The 25,264-nt window shown below is 41.0% G+C and overlaps 1 protein-coding gene across 1 annotated transcript in view; it reads left to right on the top strand.

Moving 5' to 3' along the window:
• The window catches only part of plch2a (phospholipase C, eta 2a), a 66,750-nt gene that overhangs the window by 14,837 nt on the left and 26,649 nt on the right, over positions 1-25,264 (top strand). The window contains exons 5-8 of the mRNA XM_080295474.1: positions 3,871-4,041; positions 5,685-5,778; positions 21,764-21,967; positions 22,606-22,726. Of these exons, the coding sequence (XP_080151600.1) occupies positions 3,871-4,041; positions 5,685-5,778; positions 21,764-21,967; positions 22,606-22,726 (590 nt within the window). The remainder of the gene's footprint in view (positions 1-3,870; positions 4,042-5,684; positions 5,779-21,763; positions 21,968-22,605; positions 22,727-25,264) is intronic.

Raw genomic sequence — 25,264 nt, 5'->3', positions numbered from 1 at the left:
GTGAACCACTGTGGAACAGGGCAGGTGGGTGTGCATCCAATTAACTTTTTCCATACGAACACCATGGATGCCCGGGTTACAAATGAATAAGCTCTTGTCCTTAAAGACAGCGTTTATTTACCCAGTGGGGCAATTTTTTCACTACTTTTGATTTTACCTTTAAAAACTATTTAGCTTGCCTTATTTGATATCATTCTTTTCACCACATCCTCACATGTCTAAATTTATAGTTACATATACATACTGTAGAGAACTGATCTAAACCACATAAAAAACAAAAAACCTGAGTAGGAAATGGTTAGATTTTTCTTTTACTGTAAAAACCACAAAGATGTTTATTGAATCATCTTCATAACTTGAAATGCAACTGTAATTTGTAAATTAAAAAACTTCTGCATAAAGTAAGCCAATACCTCAAGTCTTTTTTTTTTTTTTCTTTTTTCTTTTTTTTTTTTTTTTGGACAACCATTTAAAAATATTCCTACCGCTAAAATTACAGAACAATTAAGATGCGACGCAATTTATTTGTGCCACTCTAAAAATAGTTTCTGTCCACCACAAGACAGAGGAACACATCGCAGGGCTGAAACCTGCCGGCCTCACATCTCAAAACTCGTTATCACTTGCTCTCTCACCATTGTCACTCCTAAAACGTTCTTCTCTTCAAGCATTCAGCTTGGTCTGCTGATCTGCTGTGTCCAAAGTCCCACTAGGTAACCAAGCCCAGTAGGACTCCTCCTTCAGTTTGATGGCTCCCTTCTCCCTTCACCTTTTTGGGCTCCTTGTAGCAGCCTCAACAATAGAGGTGCAGAATGTGGTCCATTTGGACTTAATGTCCCCAGCCATTTCAGAATGCTGTTGATGTTTTGCTGGAGGTGGGAGTCGAAGATCTCACGGACCTGGTAAGACAATACCAGCACATTCTCTGTGCTGGTAATAAATGCATGAACTAGTTTTTCAGCATCACTCTGAGACAGGATATTTCTAATTTTAGAGATGTTGCACAAATGGAAGAAAGCAGTCTTACATATTTGTTTAATATGTGCATTGAAGGACATGTCCTGGTCAAAATGACTCCAAGGTTCCTCACAGTGTTACTGGAGGCCAAGGTAATGCCATCCAGAGTAAGTTGTTTTTGTTTTTTCTGGATAGCATTACCTACGATTTTTCGGGCTGGGTTTTATCTGAATTTCAAAGCAGAAAATTAGAGGTCATCCAGGCCTTTGTCTTTAAAAACATTCCCACAGTTTAACTAATTGGTTTGTTTTATCCGGTTTCATGGATCAATAACATGAAAACTAACTGTACAGCCAGATATGAGGTTGTGCTGAAAAAAATGATGCCAAAGAAGGTAAACTGTTTTTAAAACCGAAAAATAAATGTGAAGTTAAATTAGTGAAAAACTGCCAAATTCATCCTGGACCCCAAAGGATTAATGGCACCGGAAAAATCCAAAAACATCATTCTCATAAAGCCCTGATGTGTCTTTTGTCCTGTCTTCTTCTTTTCACCCCAACCAGTTGTGGCAGATAGCTGCTCCTCCCCGAGCCTGGTTCTGCTGGACGTTTCTCGCTGTTTAAAGGGGGAATCTTCTCGTTCCTGCTGTCACCAAGTGATTGCCAGAGGATTTTCTCTGTATTGCTGTAGGGTCTTAACCTTACAATATAACGGGCAGTGAGCAGTTGTGATTTGACGTTATATAAATAAAATTGAACACACATGGTTTATGTAGCTGAGCCACAGTCAGCAAGCCTGAAAAATACAAGATTCATTGACAACCATACAAAAAGCTGCTGCAACAGGCGTCCCTCGCATGGTACCATCTGATCTAGCCTTGTTGTGTATTTGTTCCAGGAAATGGAGACCTGTATACATTTGTAGTGACAAAGCAGAGCTACATCGTTATTGACACAGGTTGGATGTAACAGCTGGAGATGTTATTGTACTAAATAAAATGTAAAGAAGCACGGCTCTTCAGCAGGGGATTTGCTCACTGATTAATCACAGTGGAGTCTTGCACATGTGCATGTGGGGTGCAAGTTTTGTAGGAACAAGAAGCGGCTGGACTGATTGGTGAATTAGTGGATATTAGCTGTCGAGTATATTGGTTCATAAATAAGAAATGGGAGTCAGTAAGGCTAGAATGATGATGATGCCTTTAAGCTGCATTTCCCTTACGTGCTGTTTTCACTGTTTACAAAGAACAACACAAATATTATTTAATTTACTGCATCACACGTGACAGACTTACTTTAAATGCTGGACCTAAATTCATTTATTAGACAGATTTTATATAATCCCATAAATTAACTTGTTACAGCAGTACAACAGACTGAAGGAAAGGTGAATTAGAATAAAACCCTACGTGGCCCAGTGTGGGAAAAGTGATTGCCCTTAGTTATAACATAAATGAACTGTGTTGTGTCACATCTTTGGAAAGCCACACCCAGGCCTGGTTACTGTCACACTTGCTCTCAGTTACCCAAATAGGGCTTGCCTGATCAAGTGGAATATTCAGGAACAAGTGAGAAACTAATTGAGGTTATAAAGCTGTGGGACTCCAGCAAACCACAGTCGTAATATTTCTTTTTAATATTTAAATGTGTGTCATGATCTGAAACATTCAAGTGTGACAAACATATAAAAAAATAGGAAATCAGGAAACATGCAAAGACTTTTTCACACCACTGTATCCTAAAAAAATTCAATTTCAACATAATTCAGTTTTGTTTTATATCATCTACAGCAGCGGTCCCCAACCTTTTTTTCGCCACGGACCGGTTTAAGCCCGACAATATTTTCATGGACCGGCCTTTAAGGTGTCGCGGATAAATACAACAAAATAAAACTAGTACCGGTACCGAAAAAAAGAAAATTTATTCATAAAACACGTGAAAAGACCAAGGAAAACCGAGTAAACGACAACAAAATAACGCTGAAAACCGATAAAAACCCTGAAAACCATACATTTCACACCTGAGCCTCAACTCTCGCGGCCCGGTACCAAACGACTCACGAACCGGTACCGGTCCGAGGCCCGGGGGTTGGGGACCGCTGATCTATAGCGCCTTTGGGTCAGGGAAGGTGTTATTTTTAAAATAATAATAATAATAATAATAATAATAATAATGATAATAATGATGATAGTAATATTATTATCATTATTACAGGTTTTAATAATTGTATCATCGGTGGTGAGTTGGATCATTTGGAGATTAAAGATGCAGAGCTGGCTTGGCAGAGGCCCCAGTCCATAAGATGTTTAGCTCCCACTGCCAGCACAACTTGGATGGGACTCTAACGGAGGCTCGGTACATTGAGTCTGAACATATTATTTGGATAAAAGTCTTGAATTTACATCACTTAAGATATTTGGTACAAACTGATTTGAAAAATGTGGCAGCAACAACCCAGGCCTTGAGGCCCGGTGTCCTGCAGGTTTTAGATCTCACCCTTGGTCTACACACCTGAATCAAAGTATTAGTTCATTACCAGGCCTCTGGAGAACTTCAAGACACGTTGAAGAGGTCATTTAGCCATTTAAATCAGCTGTGTTGGCTCAAGGACACATCTAAAACCTGCAGGACACTGGTCCTCGAGGCCTGGAGTTGCCCACCCCTGCCATAGAAGCATGTGTATAAGTCTCTAATGTTGTGAGCCCAGTGTGCATGAAGCTGCTCTGCAGACAAAAGACAAAATCAGCTGTAAATATCACAATAATCAATTCTGATCTTTTATTATTATCTAGTAGGCAAACAAGGAAACTCTGTAGTCCTGCTTGAAGCACTATAAAGAGTATTAAGTATTGCAGTATTACAGTATTAAGACAGTTTTCTAACACTGGAAATTTGTCTCGTACCTGATGTGTAGGAGGCAGACACAGATGACACCCAGGGAACTCTGGGCTTTGAGGAGTTTTGTTCCTTCTACAAGATGATGTCGACCCGCAGGGATCTGTACCTCCTCATGCTTAGCTACAGCAACCACAAGGACCATCTCAACACTGATGACCTGGCCCGCTTCCTGGAGACTGAGCAAAAGGTACAAACTGGTTCTAATGGGACTCAAAGTTACTTTGCTTATTGAAGCGGCTCTTTTTTTAAATTTGTTTTGTTTTAAATTATTTCTCGTGGTGTTCTTTACTGTGAAAACCCACAATGCTACTGATCTGCAGACTTAGAAAATAGAGTTGCACCAGTCAGTTTACTGCTGATCAGAGCCAAACTAAGATGTTGCTGATTGTGCTTTAAATCCCATATCCTGCACTACAGCAGGTGGGCACATCTCTGTGAGTCTAGCTACAAATTATCACCTCAAACGTCTACACACAATACACATTAATGACAAAGTAAGAAAAGTTTGCTTGAAATTATTGAAGATGTATTAAAATAAAAAGCAACAGTAAAGTGTGTACATAAGTATTCACAGCCTTTGCCATAACAGTCAAGACTGAGCTCAGGTTCATCCTGTTTCCACTGATCATCAGTCGGATGTTTCTAGAACGTGATTGGAGTCCAGCTGTAGTAATTTCAGTTAATCGAACACGATTTGGAAAAGGCCCACACCTCAAACCTGATGGAGCTGTTTTTCTTAGCTTTGACGTTATGGGTTGTTGTGCATAGAATTTCCGTCGATGCAGACTCCAAACGTAAAGGTCCCGGCCAGATGGTGGAGTCGAATTCAAGACTTCCTTGCTGTGAGGCAACATTGCTTACCACTGTTACACCATGTACAACAGGAGTCTTGTACTTCAGTCCTCGAGAGCCGCTGTCCTGAAACTTTTCCATGTGTCCCTGTTGCAACACACCTACAATTAGTATGTCATTAGCAAGACTTTAGAACTTGACTGGATGCTGAGGAGGCAATTCAGCCATTTGATTCATGTTACAGCAGCTCATGAGGGAATGAATGTTAGGGGTTGAACCAAGTTCTATAGTTCCAGTTCTATACTCTTGCTAATGAGCTACTAATTGTATTCAGGTGTGTGCAACAGGGACACATGGAAAGGTTTCAGGACAGCAGCCCTCGAGGACTGGAGTTTGAGACCCCTGATCTAACAACATGGAGTCAGTTATCTTTCAGTGCAGCTGCCTGATAGTCTGAGAGAGTTCTTTTTTATTTTTTTATTTTATTACACATCAACTTGAGCCAGCTGTGACCTGATTTGGGGCTATATAGATAACATTTGATTGGAGTGGAATAAACTGAAATGAAAGTAAGTACATTCTGCATTTGTTCTAACTCTTTTTCTGTTGACATTTTTATTTTTATATGAAATGACATAAAAAAGCTGAACACAGCAATACCACAGCTAGTGTTTCTGAGCTGTGATTACAGGACAACATACAGAGGAAAACAGAATTATTAGTCCCTCTATGAACATATATACACACAAAAATGCTTGATGTCCTGTTTAATGTAAGATTTTTCTTTACTTGTTGTTGTTTCCAATTTCCAATTTTTCAGTTCAACTTTGTCTTATTTTTGGACTTTTGTTTAAAGACACCTTTAACAAGCTAACAGTGTCAAGACATTGTAAAAATGTCAGGTCGAAATCTGATTGACCAATGAGGACAGGTGCCAAACAGCTGATTCCTGAAGCCAAGATGAAAATAAAAACGTGCAGCCAGATCACCAATTGGATCAAAGAGGTATTTGTGACATGAATTTTTTACATTTTATAGATGGCCAAGGTGAGTAAAGACCACTGCCTGGACATCATCCGCAAATTTGAGCCGTGCTCTGAGAACCAAAAGCACGATGTTTTGGGAATTGATGGTAAGTTCCTCTTGAATTTTTGAATACTCTTAGTTTTCTTCTAGTAAATGGCTTCCCTGTTGCATTATACTGCTTTTTGAAGTGCAGTCTTATAGTGAAGAACCAGGCTGTGGTTGATGTGTTAAAGACTTTCATCTTCAGATTCTAGCAGCTTCTTTTCATTCGTGCTTACATCGCTTCTGGTTTTAGGCAGTGATGGGAATAATGGCGTTACAAGTAACGGCATTACTTTTTTCAGTAACGAGTAATCTAACTAATTACTATTTCTATCGTTACAATGCCTGTTACGTCCCCATGAAGGGGTCTAGGGGTGTGAGTGTGGGGACCAGTAACAAATGGGTCTAGAAATAGAATGAAAAGGAAAACAGACAGAGGTGTTCTATAATAATATCGTTTTATTACAAACAATATGGCTTTATTACAAATAACCTTAACTTAAAGAGCCGGCAACACCGGCTTTAACAAATAAGGGAGGCACTTCCCACACTTCTTCCTTAACTCTTCACCAAGGGGAGACACTTCTGGGGCCCACAAGCCCGCCTACTCACTACTCGCAAGGAGGCTGTCTGTCCAAAACCTAGCGGAAAAACGTGTAGAGCCACAGAGGGAAAAAACCACCTCACTCACAGTTCATCCCCAGCTTATATAACCTCAGAGGCAGTGATGGAAATAACGCCGTTTCTTGTAACGCCCCTTGTAACGCCGTTCCTTTTTTCAGTAACGAGTAATCTAACTGTTACTATTTCTATCGTTACAATGCCGTTACCATTACTAACAAGAAAATGCGGTGCGGTCGCGTTACTATTTTTTAACAAGCAGACATCGAAGCTGTCTTCAGCTTACCGCATCTTATATCAGTTGCACGGAAGTAGCTGTCTATGTAAGTAATCTGGGCACTACAGCTTTAAGTAGCTGCGCGCGCTCCCGCGGGCGGTAATCACTTTCTGGCCGACGATCACTTTTTGACACAACACCTGGAGCTAAGGGGGCAAAACAATCGCATGGGTGTTGCTGTTTGACTGAGGAACAATAAAGTAGTCGTGGTAAGCCAATCACACGACCATTTCAAGATGACAAAGCAACAAGGTGATATATACCAGTTTTTAAGTTGTGTCGATAGGCTACGTAAAACAATATACGTGTGTTTTTCCTCAATAGTTTCATCACGTTTACTGTCTAAGGACAGCGCTAGCAAGCACTCTCTGCTTATGACCAAAAAATTAAAAAAACAAACCAAAAAACAGCCCTTTCGTGTTGGTGGAAAAATGCCCCATGTTGACCAATCAAAAATGATATGGTAACATGACATTTGGTTGTTGGTAGAGAGAGAGAGAGAGAGAGACACCCTACAGTACTGCATTCAATATTTCAACGAAGGTCACTCATATAGTCCAGCGAGCACTGTCAGGGTAATACATGTAACGAAGCGCTGTGAGGAGTTAGTTTCTAGACGTTTGTTGACATCCCGTGTTTAGGTGCTGCTTCTTCTTCTGCCGCTAATTTAAAGGCCACCTGCTGGGCTGGAGTGGTAAATGGTAAATGGACTGATTCTTATATAGCGCTTTTCTACTCATCTGAGCACTCAAAGCGCTTTACACAACTTGTGCATTCACATTCACATTCACCCATTCGCACAAGCACATCTTTCTAAGACCCACACATTCATACTCCGATGGATGCATCGGAGAGCAATTTGGGGTTAGTACTAGGGGAAGCCAGGAATCGAAACACCAACCTTCCGATCAGTAGATGACCTGCTCTACCACCTGAGCTACAGTCCCCCATGTGGACGATGACGGTTTTAAGGCCTGGATATTTTCTTAAGAAAATCCCCGTGACATTTAAAAATCTGAACATCATTGTCTCACCCATACTCTTTTGTAAAATCTCTTCAAACATTAACTGAACACTACCTCTCTGAAAACTTTGTTTGCAAAACTTGTGCATAAGATTTAAAAAATTGACAATTTATATTTGCATTTAAAGTTATGAAATATGATTCATTAAACATGTTTAGTTGTTACAGTAAAAAATAACTTTCTACTCGGATTTTATGTTTTTTATTATTATTAATAATAATAATAATGGATTGCATTTATATAGCGCTTTTTCAGGACCCCTCAAAGGAACCCCCTTTTTTTTTTCTTAGATCAATTGTGTTAATACAGTATGTCAAAATGAAAACATAACTGTAAATTCAGACACGTGAGGTTGTGCTGAAAAGAATGATACCAAACAAGCCAAAATAAATAGTTTTTAAGGTGAAATGTAGAGAGAAAATCAAAAGTAGTTAAAAATGGCCAATTATACCCTGGACCCCAGAGGGTTAAACTATTTTTTTTTTTAAAGTAACGCAATAGTTACTTTTCAAGTAATTAATTACTTTTAGAATCTTGTAACTTAGTTACTAACTCGGTTACTAACTCAGTTACTTTTTTGAAGAAGTAACTAGTAACTATTAGAGATGGACCGATCCGATATTACGTATCGGTATCGGTCCGATACTGACCTAAATTACTGGATCGGATATCGGAGAAAAATAAAAAAATGTAATCCGATCCATTAAATATCACGAAAGCACCTCACAAAACTTGCAACACGCCGTAACTCACCTCAGAACGTTAGCACGTCGGAGCAGTATGCATCACGTGATAGAGCGGCTGTGGCATGTCGGTGGTCTGGATAGCATTTGGAGCTTCGCTAGCAACCCGGCATTTCATCTCCAACAAAGTTATCCCGAGAGAAGTAAAGCAAGTGTGTAAGTCCATCTCTGAATGTTTGTAAAGCATTCCTGCGTTAAGCTTAACAAGCGACTGCCTCTCCTGCTGCTACTTCAATCATGAAACTGCTTAACGATCAGCTGATCGGCTTTTCTGTCGCGAGTCCGTGTCTCTAGTTTTCTTTTGGCCCACTTTGCACCAGAAAGAGGAAACCAGCGGCTGAACAACAGCAGCACGTTTAAGCTTGATCAGCTGTTGTTAGAATTTATTTAATATTACTTTCTACACCAGGATCTTTTTCTACACAGCTGACGGCTGTAACTGTGCAGGGGCGGATCTAGCAAAGTTTAGCCAGGGGGGGCCGATAGGGCATTAACAGGGAAAAGGGGGCACAAAGACATACTTTTCTTTCTTATTCTCATTTAAAATGTCTAGCTTTTAATAAATAATTATCTGACACCCAAAGTTTTAATTTGATGTAAAATGAATAGAAGTCAATTACTGTATATAGTAACTATTAAGTCTAATATATATACACCCTAGTAAGCTATAGTACTTTTTCCTTTGGGAAGGTACCATCTGTGCAGTCTGCAATTTTGTTGAAGAAAGATGTTGAATCTATTTAATATTTCTTGAAAAATAATTGATTTCTGTGCATTTTTTTTTCACACTTCATCAAATTAAGGTTGATTACGTCGATTAAGCATCATGAGGTGGAGCGTGAGGGGTGGTTCCCTATTTTTTATTTATTTATTTTTGTTGTTGCTGGGAGTTGGAACCCTATTAGTTAGGTTGCTTAATATTTATGCTAAGTACTCTTTAAAATACCAGAATAGGGAGGATGGTGTAGGTTTAAGTTTATTAGATTGATCAGTATTGCTGAACTATGAAATATTTTTTTTTGCATAGGGGTATAACAGAATAGCTTTAGTGTAGTTGTTGTTTTAAACTTGAGTATGAACTTATACAAAATGCAGCAAGATATTTAAAAAACAGTTTTGTTGATTAAAAAACACTATATCGGATTCATATCGGTATCGGCAGATATCCAAATTTATGATATCGGTATCGGACATAAAAAAGTGGTATCGTGCCATCTCTAGTAACTATAATTACTTTTTCAAAGTAACTTGCCCAACACTGCTCAGAGGTGATTGCTAACTTGGCCCTGGTGGCAAACGAGGCTAATCAAAAACAGCTGTGTCCTGAGGAGAGAGAAGAGTGAGAGAGACAGAGGGGGTAGGAGTGGCAAGAGAGGAGGAGGTGGAGAGAGCGGGCAAACACCCTACCCACACACTCCCAAAGCCTCACAGGATGTAACATTCCCCCCTTATATTCAAGCTCTACCAAAACAACAAAAACACTTCATTGTGAGCTGCATGAGAGTGCATCAGCTACGATATTGTCAGTGGTGTGTGGTTGCACATCCGGTTCAGAAAAACGAGGGGATTGTGATCTGTGAACACGGTCACCGGTGAAGAGCTAAAGCTTCCTTCCTAGGGGCTACAACTAGGTTGTGCCAAGCCGTTTTCTACTAGGTACTCAACTTCCTTTTTCATCACCTCATGTTTGGCGACGGGGCAGCGGTATGCATGCTGCTTGATTGGGGCTGCGTCGCCAACGTCAATGTCATGCTCACAAACATTGGTGCGGGAGGGCACATCACTAAAGAGAGACTGATAGGAGTGCAACAAGTCAAGTACATCCCTACACTGAGACGGAGGAAGATGAGACAGGTGGGTCTCGTCCTTGGCTAAAAAAAAAAAAAGAATTTGACAACCGCCCACATTGCTGTCCCTCGGAAAGGGTACCCAGATCATCAACGCCCTTGACTTCTACACTTAGCAGGGAAGCAGGGACTGAACCAGGGACAGCGATCCCAGCGGTGTCCGCCTGTTCTGTCATGCTGGTTTCTGTGGTGCGGTATGATTTCAGCATGTTAACATGGCATAGGCGAGTCTTCCTCCTGCGTTCTGGGGTGTTGAGAAAAATAGTTGGTGTCAGACACTTTCTTCACTATTACATAGGGGCCTGATAAATGAGCCATGAGGGCAGAATTAGGCGCGCGCAGCAACACAAGCAACAGGCTGAAATTGTCTTTCCACTGCCTTCTGATCAAACCGTCTCTTCATATTGGCCTGGGATACACAGAGAGCCTCTTTTGCTAACAAAGCAGCCCATTGCCACCTGTCCTTGCATGTTTTCACAAACTCCACCACATTAGTTTTAGGCATGCAACCGCTGAGAAAACTCTCCTTCAGCACTTTTAGTGGACCCCGCACATCATGGCCAAACAACAGGGTAGCTGGGCTGAACCCCAAAGACTCCTGCTTTACATCACGTATAGCGAACAATACAAAAGTGACACCTTCATCACAGCTTTTTGGTTACACATTATGGTTAAATGGTAAATAAATGATAAATGGCCTGTATTTGTATAGTGCTTTACTAGTCCCTAAGGACCCCAAAATGCTTTACACATTCAGTCATCCACCCATTCACACACTGGTGATGGCAAGCTACATTGTAGCCACAGCCGCCCTGGGGCACAATGACAGAGGCGAGGCTGCCGGACACTGGTGCCACTGGGCCCTCTGACCACCACCAGTAAGCAACGGGTGAAGTGTCTTGCCCAAGGACACAACGTCCGAGACTGTCAGAGCCGGGCTCGAACCGACAACCTTCCGATTACAAGACAAACTGCCAACTCTTGAGCCATGATTGCCCAACAAGAACTGAATCCCTGCCCGCGTCTTTGGTAAGGGGCCAACACAGTCTACCTGGACATGCTCAAATGGTTCACCGACAGCAGGGATAAGACGTTGAGGGGCGGGGGGCACCACCTTCTTCGGTTTACCCACAAGCTGGCAAATGTGACAGGTGTTACAAAACTGCACTACATTTGCTTTCATTGCCGGCCAAAAGAAATGCTGCAGTATACGGTCATATGTTTTAGTGACACCCAAATGACCTGACCATGGTCTAACTGTAGCACATGCTGCCGCAGACTTGTCGGAACCGCTATCTGCCACACTGTACTCCAGTCTTCTCCAGGCCTTTGGGTCCATTTGCGCATCAATAAACCTTCCCAAATGAAAAATGTCTGCTTCTTGATCCCCTCACCCCCATCATCCTGAGCTGCACTTGACTAATGAAGGGTCCTCTTTACTAGCCTCCACAAGTGCTTCCCAAGTGAGCAGAAAAGGAGCTTCAGACTCAGGAGCTGGCTCAACCACACTTTGAGCCGACTCTAAGGCTCCATTATCTCTTTCATCAGTACAGGGCATCACATCCTTCTCTAGAATAGAGGCAATCACTGATCCTGACAAATCAACCCCCCCACCTTGTTGCTGGGCACGAGAACAAGTAAGAACATTCACAGGGAACACATCTGGGTGCTGCTGGCTCAGGGCATCTAAAACAGGCTCTACAACAGGATTGTTGGTCACCTCAGGGGTAGGATAAACTTTCCCACCCGCTATGTCATTTACCATTTTAAAATCCAGCCCATTAATTGGAAAACAAGGCTGCACAGCCACTGAAAAAAACCCGCCAGCTCACTTTGTACCCAAATACAATGAAGGGGAGCAGGCACAAAACTCATCCCAACACCTCTTACGATGATGCTAGCATCACAGTCAGACTTCTCATCAAATTCAAGCACACTAGCTAGTATGAGGGACTGTGAACCCACCAGTATCACGCAGAATGAGCACTTCACGCTCATCCCCGGGCTTACCAGACAGCGAAACTGTCCCCTTAAAAATGAAAGGCTTAATCTGGGGTGTCAGGGGAGGGGGGCCTACTGACAGGAGGCATGGTTTTAATCAGCCCCACGTGAAGTTGAGACTGATTGTTTCCGTTTATAAGCTTCACAATCTGCGATCAAGTGGCCAGACTTAAAACAGAAAAAACACTTTCGGTCTGCCTTGGGACGAGACACAAGTACCTCACTCTTCGGGTACTGCACATCTGGCACCTCGCTAGCCTTCACTGGGGCATCGCATCGGTCATACCTACTGACACTGGTTTTATGGACAAGCACGAACTCATCAGCCAGCGTTGCATCCTCCTTTGGCGAGGAAACCTTATGTTCATTAATATATATTGCAATGCGCTCAGCAATGCAGTTCTTAAATTCCTCTATGAGCATTAGTTCACATATCGAAGCCAGGTCAGTAGCTTTGCAGGCCACACACCACCGATCGAAAAGGACACTTTTTTCCCTGGCAAAATCCAGATAGGACTGACCCTGTCCCCTTTTCAACCTCCAGAAACACTGCCTATAAGCTTCTGGGACCAGCTCATAAGCCAGCAGGATAGCCCTTTTCAGCTTGTCATAGTCCAGGCTGTCCTCAGCTGACAACGAGGAACAAACTTCATGAGCCTTACCTGCCAGCCTACATTGTAGCAAAATGGCCCACGAATCCCTTGGCCAGTGCAAGGCTGTGGCTATTCACTCAAATGACTCGAAGTAACTGTCAACCTCAGTGTCGCGGAACACCGGAACCAGACGACTGTTTTTCCCCACGTCAAACGGTGCGTCTGCCTGCCGAATGGAGGCAGTCGCAGGAAGGGAAGCCTGCTGGAGTACCAAATGTCGCAACTTGACAGTTGTCTCCGCCTCCACCTTTTTCAATTCAACCTCCCTGGCTCTGGCAAGCCCTGCCTCTAAACGCTTAAGTTCCAACTCCTTCTTCAGCTGGACCTCCCTCTCCTGATCCTTCCTTTCCAACTGGACAAATCCCCACCCAGGATTACTCCAAAAACAAAAAAGGCAAAATAAAAAATGGGTGCCTGAAGAAGGAGCTTATGCTCAGCTACACACACTCCCCTATGCTAACTGGAGAGAGCGTAGCAGATACAATACAACTAATCAAACGACTGGCAAACAACACACCAAAACTTATTAAACTTACTAATCGCTGTACCTTCCATTCATATCCTGGACGAGCCCCCACATTGTTACGTCCCCACGAAGAGGTCTAGCCGTTACCATTACTAACAAGAAAATGCGATGCGGTCGCGTTACTATTTTTCAACAAATAGATGGTTGAAGCTGTGTTTAGTTTACCGCACCTTATATCAGTTGGACGGAAGTAGCTGTAAGTAATCTGGGCGCTACAGCTTTAAGCAGCTGCGCGCGCGCTCCCGCGGACAGCAATCACTTTCTGAGCAGAGTGAAGCTGACCCCTCACCCACTTGAAACGTAAAGGCAAATAGGCGGAGCGGTTAGTGCTACGTTTGTGCAAATTTGTGCAGGTAAAATTATCGTTTGTGCTGCTATGGTTTTTCAGATATTAAACTTTATTTTATAGGTCATTCAAAGGTCACCATCCCCCCAGACTGCTCCAAAGCAGACCAAAGTGGTCTACTTTTTTAGTGCTACGTTTGTGCAGATTTGTGCAAGTAAAATTATTGTTTGTGCTGCCACGGTTTCTGAAATATTAAGTTATATTTTTGGCTGATGACGTCACCATCCCCCCAGACTCTTCCAAATCGGACCAAAATGGTCTCCTTTTGTAGTGCTACGTTTGTGCAGATTTGTGCAAGTAAAATTAGCGTTTGTGCTGCTACGGTTCCTTGAGATATTAAACTTTATTTTATAGGTCACTCTCAAAGGTCATCATCCCTCAAGACTGCCTCGAAAAGGACCAAAATGGTCTACTTTTTTAGTGCTACGTTTGTGCTGATTTGTGCAGGTAAAATTATCATTTGTGCTGCCACGATTTCTGAGATGTGCTGTTATGGTATGAAAATGTTTTTTTCAAATGACTTTTCGCTTTGTATGTTCATTTGTTCAATAAATTTCTGTTAAAAGAAACTTTTCTTAATGTATTTAATCAGCTAAATTTGTAGAATGTAGTTTGTTTGTTTTTTTTGTTTTTTTACTTCAATTTCTTTACTTCAATCACTTTTCATTCCTAAAACTATGATGCAAATGCTTGAGGATTTATTGTTTTTAGAGTGGATTAAAAAAAACCCTATATTTGGCAGAAAAAAGTATTATTTGGCATGACTATTTCTGAAGGATTCTTACAACAGCGTGTTAAATCTGATTTCTGAACAAGGTAAGCTTACATTTAAAGGTTTTAGTTACGGAGTTAATACATGATATGGCTGGATCAAAGTGATTTTTTTTCAATGTTAAACATTTTCAAAAATACAGCAATTACAAATGTGCAAATCCAAGAAAACTTTTAAAAAAGAAATTATGTTTCTAAAGCACTTTAAAAACATCTGGTACACTAGACCTAAGTGCTGTACAGTACATGTTAATGGGTTAAACACTCAGACTCAAGTCAATAAAACTCACAAATTAAATAGCTCCATCTTAAAAACAAGAATTCGACAAAATATGAAAGTGTAGATTCGTGGAGAACTTGGGGGAGGGGTTTCTCCTTGCTTAATATATAGGTCAGAAGTCATCTTTTGCTCCATCCTAAACATAGTGTGGTTTTTTTTTGTGGTTTTTTTAAAATTTATTTAGATGGTTCGAAAGCCATCTGTAGACAAGGTTTCCATTTTTCCAATTCTTTGCAATTCAAAAGAGGCCATAGTCCAAAATGGCAAAATAGCCACTCCAGCTGCCCCAGTCTGGAAAGAGCTGAGTCAGCAGCTAGAAAACAAGATGTCAGCAAAGGCCCTGTACACTTTTGTGAAGCTAAATAGACACATCTGGTCAGCTTTGGAAATCACTGATCAGGAAAGTAATCTGGAAAGTAATAGTGAAGGAGAGTTAGATTCACGTTGCATTTCTCCTGGACAAGAAAACTGTCAAGCTTTTGAACTTGAAGTACCTTTTCAGGACTGGGTTAAATTTATTCCTGAAAAGGTTAAATACAATGACAAGTTTTCTCCTTCTCAAAAAAGGGAATACACAATTTTGAAGCCTGGCACTTGGACTCATATCATCAATGACCTTGTATGGAAGAAAATCTAAAATACATATACACTTGTGTTCCGAAGAGCAAAGGTCCATCCAGCTGTCACCAATAATTATCTGGACATTAGAGGCAACTGTAAGGAGTGTCATGGCCAGTTAGAAATGTCATGTGACAGACAGCCAGCAATTAATAGTCCAATGGTTTCATGAGAAATACAGATCTCTCCCTGCACACTGGCCACTCCAAGCGGTTCATGTCTGGAAACCTGCGTGAACAGATCGCTAAAGAGCTGTGTGAGGGCAGAATGGAACCAGCTGTATGGAGTTCAGCGAAGGCAGCAGATTTGATGGCTGTTGGAGATCCTGAGCCAAGCCACCTTCCAAATTTGGCCACTCTGCGAAAGGTCAAACAAGAGAGAAAAGACTTGGAATTAGGAGATAAGGACCCCATTGCATCTCTGCAATTATTAAAATATAGTGTTCCTCACAGTGGTAGCATCCGAGATATTGGACTGGACAGGTTTTTCTGTAACTACTAGAGTCAAACTCAGATCCATGTGTACAAGACATTGTCAAAAAAATCTTCCCCAACTGTGTGTTTTGATGCAACCGGTTTAGTTGTGAAAAAACTGCTGAGACCAAATGGCAAATCTGGCCTTATCTTCCTTTATCAAGGTATCCTGACAGAAAACAATTGCCCCGGTGTCCCAGTGGTGCAAATGCTATCAGAGAAACATGATGTTTTTTGGGGTTTTTTTGCCTGTCCCGTTTGGCTCTTTTGCCATCAGAATTGTTGTCTAAAGGCAAAGAAAGATGCCCAACGGATTTACTTTACCAAATTGACCATCCCAGCCTTGCCGTAATGGTCCATTTGATTCACCTTTTATTGTTTATTTTATTTTCACTTACTGAATACGGGACAGACTTGACTGGGGGAAAGAAGGGGAGAAAGAAAGAGGGAAAGAGAAACAGCTGAGAAGAGGGACGGGGGAGAAGGGCAAAAAACAAAAACCAACAGAATGAGCAGAAAAAAAAAAGAAATAAAAAATGCATATATCAATCACCTGGATCACCTGCTGAGAAAGAAAAAAGGAAACATGAAGAGAAACATGATGTTAATGCCATCGCAAACTGGTTGACAGAATGGATTCATGTAGGTGTACCTGTACCAAAGGAAGCTGTGAGTGACTTTCATCTGGCAATTCTGGGAGCTCTGGTCAAGGTTTTCATGTCCTTCTTGGAACCCAGTCTGCCAAACTCCTCCCTTGTTTTATCAGGGTTGATGTTGCGCCCTGAAAGCCCAAATTGCTCAAGACTCCATCATCATTCCAGATGAACAGACCGAGGAAAGTGAGAGAGTGGATTCGGTGGATGAGATCCAGACTGACCTACGACAATGGGTAACAGAAATATGTGAGGAGAGCAGGTCACTTGCTGCAGCAAACGGAGATAGAGATAATATTCACTTTCTCCTTGAGATTATTCCTCATATAATAAGAGTGGCAAGTTACTTGCCACTCTGGACAGGAATAATGGTCCCTCTCTTCCAAAGCACCAGCATCACAGCAAGGTCAGCCACTGTTGAAGCTGAGTTCAAAAAGATAAAACATGGCCTTTTCAGACATGAAAACTTGCCTGTTCGAGTCGATCGCTTTATTGCTCGTCATCTTTCCTTCATCAAGGGAAATATGCGGATTTGTTCTGCAAAAGAAAAGACCAAAGATGAGGCAACAGTGGGATCACTGGAAGTCACAGATGCCAATTCTGGATCCATGACAACTCACAGTGCAGAAGACAAAATAAAAAATGGATGCTCACCTGTTTGTGGGATCTGATGCTGCCACAAACATTCCTCCAGCTGATGAAGATGCAGCTGAGAACTGGAGGGGCCTAGCTGTTCCACCCAAAAAAAGGAAGAGGACTTCCTACCTCTCTCCATGTACCAAATGGCTCCATGCAGATGAATCTTTTTGGGCCAAAAGAGTGAAGGTGGGATTATTAAAAAATGGAAACCTTCATCAGCCTATTAGATTAGAGGAATCAACAATCTCTGTGCTCAGTACCTGTGCATTTGATGCATTTTTTTCAGTGCTTATGTTGTGCCTTCTGTGACAGCTCCACATTTTAAAATGCTGTTCTGAAAGACAGTGAAAACCCAGTCTTGCAGCTGGTGAAAGCCATTGCCACAGATGGTGTGACCCATCAAACATACAGGAGGGCAGAGCTGCTTAGTGCAATGTTCGAAGCTGACCAGTTGAGGTCTGGTGCGATCCAAATCGATGCTCAGTGCAATATCTCCGCTGTAATTACTAAGACAGTGAGGAACATATTAAGTGTTTATTTTACAAAACGCTGCTCTTCACAGCACTGCTACCTCAGCAAAGGAATGACAAGGGAAGTGCCATTTGTTTCTCCTGCCATCTCTGTCCTCAAAGAGTCTGCTATAGTTCATCTTGGCACTGCTGTGGAAGCAGGAGCGTGGCCTACCTGAGTCTACCTGCCTCAGGCCACTCTCCAATCCATCTCTGTGTCCATCAGAATTCAAAACAGAAGACAGCACCACAGCAAATGAGCTCTGTGCAGGGACAGTTACTCACAGTTATACTGTTATACACAGTATAATGAGTGTTGCCTGCATTTTTCTGTTTTATTTGGTTCATTACAGTTGCATGTGTTCAATATGGCTAGTGTGTGTGTTATCTGTAAGTTCAGTTTTGCATATAAAGTTAAAGTTCAAAAGTAAAAATCTTTTAACGCTCTTTTCTTTGTCAGTCTGATGTATATTTGCTTTTACACACCCATTCATCTTCACCTGTAGCCTCTTGAAAGTAACCGTTCCATTTTTCTGTCAATTTTTCTGTATTTGTTTTGTGTTGACCTCATGGCTTAGGTCAGGGGTCAGCATTCTTTTCAGTTCAGTTTTTTCCCTGCTGCTACAAAACATGTCTAGAGCCTAAAAAAAAGAAAGCGCTTATAAATATCTAGAAAATTAGTTGTTGTATCGTGAAAGCTAGGGCTGTGCGATATGACCAAAATCTCATCGTTCCGATAACGTTTTAGCCGATGCATGAAACGATAAATTTTTAGACATAAGTTGTTTTCTTTGTGAGTATTTATTACACGGCGTGCTGCAGGGAAAAGCCTGTTCTAACGTTTGAGTCTAAGGTTTATTTTTTAGCATCTGGCGGCTCTTTTTTACTTCTCATCCGTAAATAATCTGCTCTTTCACGTGATTCAGTTTATTTTGAAAAGTCTCAACAGGATCTTGAGCTTTATTGTGAAAGGTTTATGTGGAATATAAACAAGCGGACATGCGATGGTTTTACCGTCGTTGTTGCTAACAACAACGCATAAAAACAGGCGCTTGTCCGTCCGTAGTGTGGTTATATTAAATATAAGAGAAAGAGAGAACTTTAAGAAATTAATACAGTGACCATCAAAACGATGAAAAAATATTGCCGTAAAGAGTTTATTTTGCGACACCACGAAACAAACGATAGCGTAAAATGAAACGATAGACGTTTTTATATCGTCATCCGATATATATGGTTATATCGAACAGCCCTAGTGAAAGCTATGGAAATGTAAATGAAAATGTTTATCTTTAGATTTTAGAAGAAAATGAGTCATCTAACCTTTACAACGGGAAAAGTATTTGTTAAAATGAAGCCAGCTAAGTGAGTCCTTTCCATAAAAATTGAAAATTAGGAAAGATGGGGAACCAACCTGAGATTTACAGTAAATAGTTTTGAAGCTAAGAAACATTAAATCACTTTTAAAAGCCTTGTACATTCTGTGAATAGTCAATGCAGATATTTCATAAAAAACAAACTGCTAACAGAACCCTTTCTTGTTGTCTTTATAATAAAACAGAACTTACTTGGTCTTAGTGGAGGGGCCAGAGAGCCACATGTGGCTTTAGAGCCGCAGGTTGAAGATCCCTGGCCGAGGTGCTGTGGAATATTCAATTTTCTACATGTAGGTGACAACCTATGAAACCAAGCACTTAATTTTTTCTGAGACAGCTACAATAATAATAATGAACATATATAATTCAAAATAGAATCATAGAGACAAACTGGGTACGTGAAAAAATAATAATTTAGGTATACATGAATCACTTCACATGTAACGCACAGTTTTCCACAGAAAAAAATAAAAACTTTAGCCTACCATGTGTACGTTTCTGCACTGGTAACAAAAGAAATATCAACCTTTCCACTGACTAAATTGGTTTACTAAAAAAAATAATAATAAAACTTAATATGCAGCAAGCCTAAAAGAAGTGGACAGTCTTCTATAAAAGTGGTCCACTCCACAGCTGCTGAAACTCACTGCCACAGACACTGTTGTTAAACAGCATAGGCTGTAAGAATTAAAATCGTTATATCTCAGAAACCGTAGCAGCACAAACACTAATTTTACCTGCACAAATCTACACAAACGTAGCACTAACCACTCCGCCTATTTGCCTTTATGTTTCAAGTGGGTGGGGGGGGTCAGCTTCACTCTGCTCACTTTCTGGCTGATGATCACTTTTTGACACAACACCTGGAGCTAAGGGGGCAAAACAATCGCATGAGTGCTGCTGTTTGACTGAGGAACAATAAAGTAGTCGTGGTAAGCCAAGATGACACTTCATGATAAACAATATATACGCTGTGTTTTTTCCTGAATAGTTTCGTCACGTTTACTGTCTAAGGACAGCGCTTAGCAAGCACTCTCTGCTTATGACCAAAAAATAAAAAAAAAACTAAACAGAAACAGCCCATTGGTGTTGGTGGAAAAATGCACCATGTCGACCAATCAAAACTGATATGGTAATATTACATTTGGTTGTTTAGGAAGAGGGGGAAGTTTAGGAGTGACCGCGAGAGAGAGAGAGAGAGTTTTGAAATGTGAGAGATTTGTGACGTTTAGCGTGTTTGGAGTGTGTAGTTAATGTGTTGTCTTGTGTAGTTAGTGTGTAGTGTTGTGGATAGTTTTGTGTTGTGTGTCAGAACAATGAGGTGACTGCTGAATGAAAACAGGATGAGTGATACACCTGCTGCTGTCAGACCTGCAGGTATCAGGCTGTGATGTTCTCCTTTATAGTGGACAGGAATATTTGGAGTGGCACAAATAATTTGTGTGGCATCTTATTGAATGCAGAACAGCTGATTGTTATGTAAATAGTTTGAAATGGTTATTTTAAAAAATCAAGGTAAAAGGTAAATGGCTGCAAATAACTTTGTTTGCAAAACCTGTGCATAGGATTTTAAAATTGACAATTTATATTTACATTTAAAGTTATGAAATATGATTCATTAAACATGTTTGTGGTTGTTACAGTAAAAAATATAACTTTTTCTTCTCGGATGTTATGTTTTTTGTCTGATTTTAGATCAATTGTGTTAATACAGTATGTCAAAATGAAAACATAACTGCAAATTCAGACACGTGAGGTTGTGCTGAAAAGAATGTTACCAAACAAGGCAAAGTAAATAGTTTTTAATGTGAAATGTAGAGGAAACATCAAAAGTAGTTAAAAATGGCCAATTAAACTAAAGTAACAAAATAGTTTCTTTTCAAGTAATTAATTACTTTTAGAATCTTGTAACTCAGTTACTTTTTTTGAAGAAGTAACTAGTAACTATAATGAATTACTTTTTAAACGTAACTTGCCCAACACTGGTTTTAGGAAATGCTTCTGAAATTTGATTTTGGTCATTTTGCCATTTTGCCCAATCATGTGTCAGCTAAAGGTCTACATCAGCAAAAGACCAGCTGATCTCCAAGAAGCATAAAGTTAAAGATGAAACACTAAGAAGCAGCAAGCATGGGCGAACAATAGAAGTGATTTTTTGCAATAGAAATATTTAGTTTAAAACTTTAGTGTAAAACCATATTTTTTTTTATCATCATAGTAATATGAAGGAAATGCCCCAATGTTTTGCTAATATATTGTAAAACTACACGCAGTATAATCCAGCTATGTCAGCATCTTTTGTCTAATACTGAAAAGTATTTTTGTTCTCTTAATGTTGTGATTTTTTTCACTTTTGTTCTCATTTTCTTTTAAATAAAGGAACGAAAGTTTTATAATATTTATCTGTATTATATGTCTTGATAAAATATTGCATTTACTAATTTCTATATTTTATGTTTTAATTAAGCATTGTGAATGACATATAGAATCTGAGTCTTTAAAGTTAACATATTTCCATGTTTCCAAACTCAGAGCTGTACCTGTTCAGAACATACTACTACATTAAAGTACTAAGATTTAACAACTTCCAATATAGTTGAACCTACACTTCAGACTAGACCTGAGACCAAATGATTGGATAAATGGTTAGACGAACCCTGTAGGAAAATTCTTTGTCCAACTTCGTTCCAGGTTTTACAAATTATATGCGCAGCCCAGCAGGGGACATCTTCAACCCAGATCACTACAGCGTGAACCAGGACATGACCCAGCCCCTGTGCAACTACTTCATCGCCTCATCACACAACACTTACCTGATGGGTGATCAGTTAATGTCACAGTCCAGGGTGGATATGTATGCCTGGGTGCTGCAGTCTGGCTGTCGCTGTGTGGAAGGTTAGCATGGACTCATACATACACTCACAGTACACAGGTACAACTTAAATAGTGTCATACTCTTAAAGGCAGGCAGTGGTCCCAATTTTTGCATTGCCTTGTTTGTTTAATTCAACAGTTTACAGAATCTGACTCAGACAACACTGTAACACCAATAATGTAACAAGCTGTGTTCTTAATTTAGCCTGAGTATTGCACTGTCTTGACCTTTACGGCTGGGGCATTGTGTTGACACACCCCTCAAAGCTCCAGACCAGCAAACTACCAAAACTAATGCTTTTATTGGAGTGGTTACACTTGCTGTGTATTACGTGTCAGAGACTTTGGGTTTTTGTAGTATTTTTTTATTTTTTATTTTTTAGTTAGTCATTAGTCATCTGGGTCAGCTCTGTTAATAAAAGGTTACTGATACAGTCTTCTTAGTTATATAAGATTATATTAGTGTGTAGTGTAAACTCACATTCAGGGTGCTGTGTGTGAACTTGCCTGCAGGCTTCACTTATCTTAGTTTTGTCATATAAACGAATAAATGGTAATTAGGGAACACGTTGTCTTTTAAACTCTATCCCATCATTGTCTTGCTTTTGTAAGTTTTGCACATTTCAGTGCCAGCTTTGTCTCTTCTTTGCTGTCCACAGTTGATTGTTGGGACGGTCAGGACGGTGAGCCCATTGTCCATCATGGCTACACCCTAACCTCCAAGATCCTCTTCAGAGATGTCATTGAGACAATCAACAAGTACGCCTTTGTCAAGAATGAGTATGTTTGCTCTCATTCATGCTTCCATAGTTATCCTTTTTAACTGACTTGCACTGACGACCGGGTTGTGCCAGTGAAAAAATTGCCAAATCTTCTCTGCTAATGCCAAACACCTTCTGCTGCTATTGACTCTTGTTTTGAGAGTCTGGTACCTCAGGTTCTGATTATCTGGAGACTGTTTGGTACCTTATTAGCAGCACCTGTTAGCATGGACCCTGCTAAAGCAGTCAGATGGTGCATGTCATGTTCTATTGATCTGGATAGGGCCTGTGCTATACAGCAACTTCAAACTGGTGTTCTGCAAAACCAACTTGCAACATGATGTGGAGCGACCCCTATTACCATCTCCACATTGAAGGCTAAGTTCCATACAATGATGGATTTCAAACACAGACCATGAAGTTGGCAACGCAAGAGGACGACAGCACAAAAAGAGTTTCCTCATCAGTACTCGTGCTCTCTACCCTGACAATCTGGAACAGACTGCACAAAGCCTTTTCAGTCCGATAGAGAGGCCTGCCATGACTGCCCTTCTCCATCGGGGCCTGATTGCACTGGTGCTGGCAATGTGTACATTTGAACCTGGAGATGTGGAGGAACCTTATGCTCAGCAATGAGTCCAGATTCTGGCTATGGCAGTTGGACTGTAGAGTTAAGTAGAAGACGTGGAGACTGCTATGCTGATTGCTGCACTGATAGTGTAACAGCTTTTGCAACATAAAAACAAAGCCACACCTCTTGGCATGTAACACCCCCACCCATTAAGAACCAAACTTGGGGTTTGGTGACATATGTAAATAGCACGGCAGAGTGTGCTTCAAAGTTTTCCGAACCTTTTTTGTGACGAGAACATAGTTCTGAATAATCAGTGACCAACGCATAGGACGCTGGTTGTGATTATATATCCTTGAGAGGAAAACCAAAGGGTGGTGATCTGTGAACTCTGACTTGACTCTATATAAACTTCAAAATGTTGCAACGCCCACAACAAAGCAAGTGTCTCCTTTTAAATGGTAGAATACCTGAGCTGATGTTCATCAAACTTGCGAGAGAAGTAACTCGCAGGATGGTCAATGCCCTGGGTATCCTCCTGGAGAAGCACTTCTCCTGCCCCAACTGCGCTGGCATCTATTTCCAGTTTGAATGGTAAAGAGAAGTTAGGAGTAGACAAGACAGGAGTGCAACAAAGTAGGCCTTTAAGGCTTTCAAAAGCTTGTTGGCAACCCTCAGATCAAACAAAAGGCTCTGAGGGACTGATTAAGTCAGTGAGAGGGGCAACAACAGAGGAAAGATTTTTACAAAATCGCCAGTAATATCCTGTTATCCCAACGAAACAGCGCAGTTCCCTCCTAGTGGTTGGTTGGGGAACTCCTTAATTGCAGAGACTTTGGCATCTGCAGGGCACACATTTTGTAGACCAACCTGCTGGCCAAGGTAGAGGACACTGCCTCTAGCTAAGTTGCACTTGGCAAGGTTCAAAGCGAGGGATGCATTTTCTAGGCTAGTGAAGACTTCTTTCAACGTAGCCGTGGGGGTTGCCCAGTCACTACTATACACAACTATATCATCTAGGTATGCTCTACAATTGGGGATGTTTCCCAAAACTTTGTTGACCAGTCTCTGAAAGGTTGCAGGAGCATTACAAAAGGCATAACTGTGTACTGCAGGAAGTGGTCAGGAGTTACAAAAGCTGGAGGAGTTTACCTTTCGAAAGTCAGTGCAGAATCTTGGAGTTCCATCTGACTTTGTGTCTAAGAGACATGGTGAACTCCAAGAGCTGGAGCTTGGCACTGCAAAGCCATTCTGAAGAATATACTCAACTTCCTGTTTTATGATTTCCCTCTTTGCTGGGCTAACCCAATAAGCGCGCTGTTTGATTGGTGTAGGTTTAGTCAGCAACGTGTTTTATAACAGTGGTTTGAGATGGGACGTCATTGAACAGAGATGGGAATCCCAACATGAGTGTTATGATATCATTGCTCTGTTCATCAGGAAGGTGGGACAGGTATTGTGATAGTGTTGACAATATCAGGGAATTGCCTAGTCGAGCACTTTGAGGCTCAGCACCCCGTAACACCAACCCTTCTTCATCTTGCGTAGCGTCCACCTTGGAAACAGAAGCCATTGGGAATGTAGCCACTTGTTCTTGGGCCACCTTTTTGTGAAGGTTCACAAGAGCTGTACAGCTTCATCATGTTGACGTGACACATTCTAGTAGGACGTCTAGGTTTGGGGTCTGAATAATGTCGTTGGTCTTGCTGAGGTTTTTCTCTACAACATAAGGACCAGACAATTTAACAGAACGAGCTGAGCCAGGATAAGGCAGGAGAAGGAGCACTTTGTCACCTGGCTGGAATAAACGGTCGACTGCCCTCTGCTCAAAGTGTCTCTTCATCTTTGCTTGTGAAGCGGCTAGTGCATTCCTTGTTAGGTTAAAGAGGGCTTATTCCCTGTCATTTAGTGTTCTGACATACTCCAGAAGGCTCTTGGTGTTGTCAACCGGATTAGCCAGCCTCTCTTTAAAAACCTTTAAAGGAC

Source organism: Astatotilapia calliptera, chromosome 20 (genome assembly GCF_964374335.1).
Source record: "Astatotilapia calliptera chromosome 20, fAstCal68.1, whole genome shotgun sequence".
Lineage (NCBI taxonomy): Eukaryota > Metazoa > Chordata > Actinopteri > Cichliformes > Cichlidae > Astatotilapia > Astatotilapia calliptera.
Note: the sequence above shows the minus strand (reverse complement) of the source record. Positions and strands in the feature narration are given on the sequence as shown.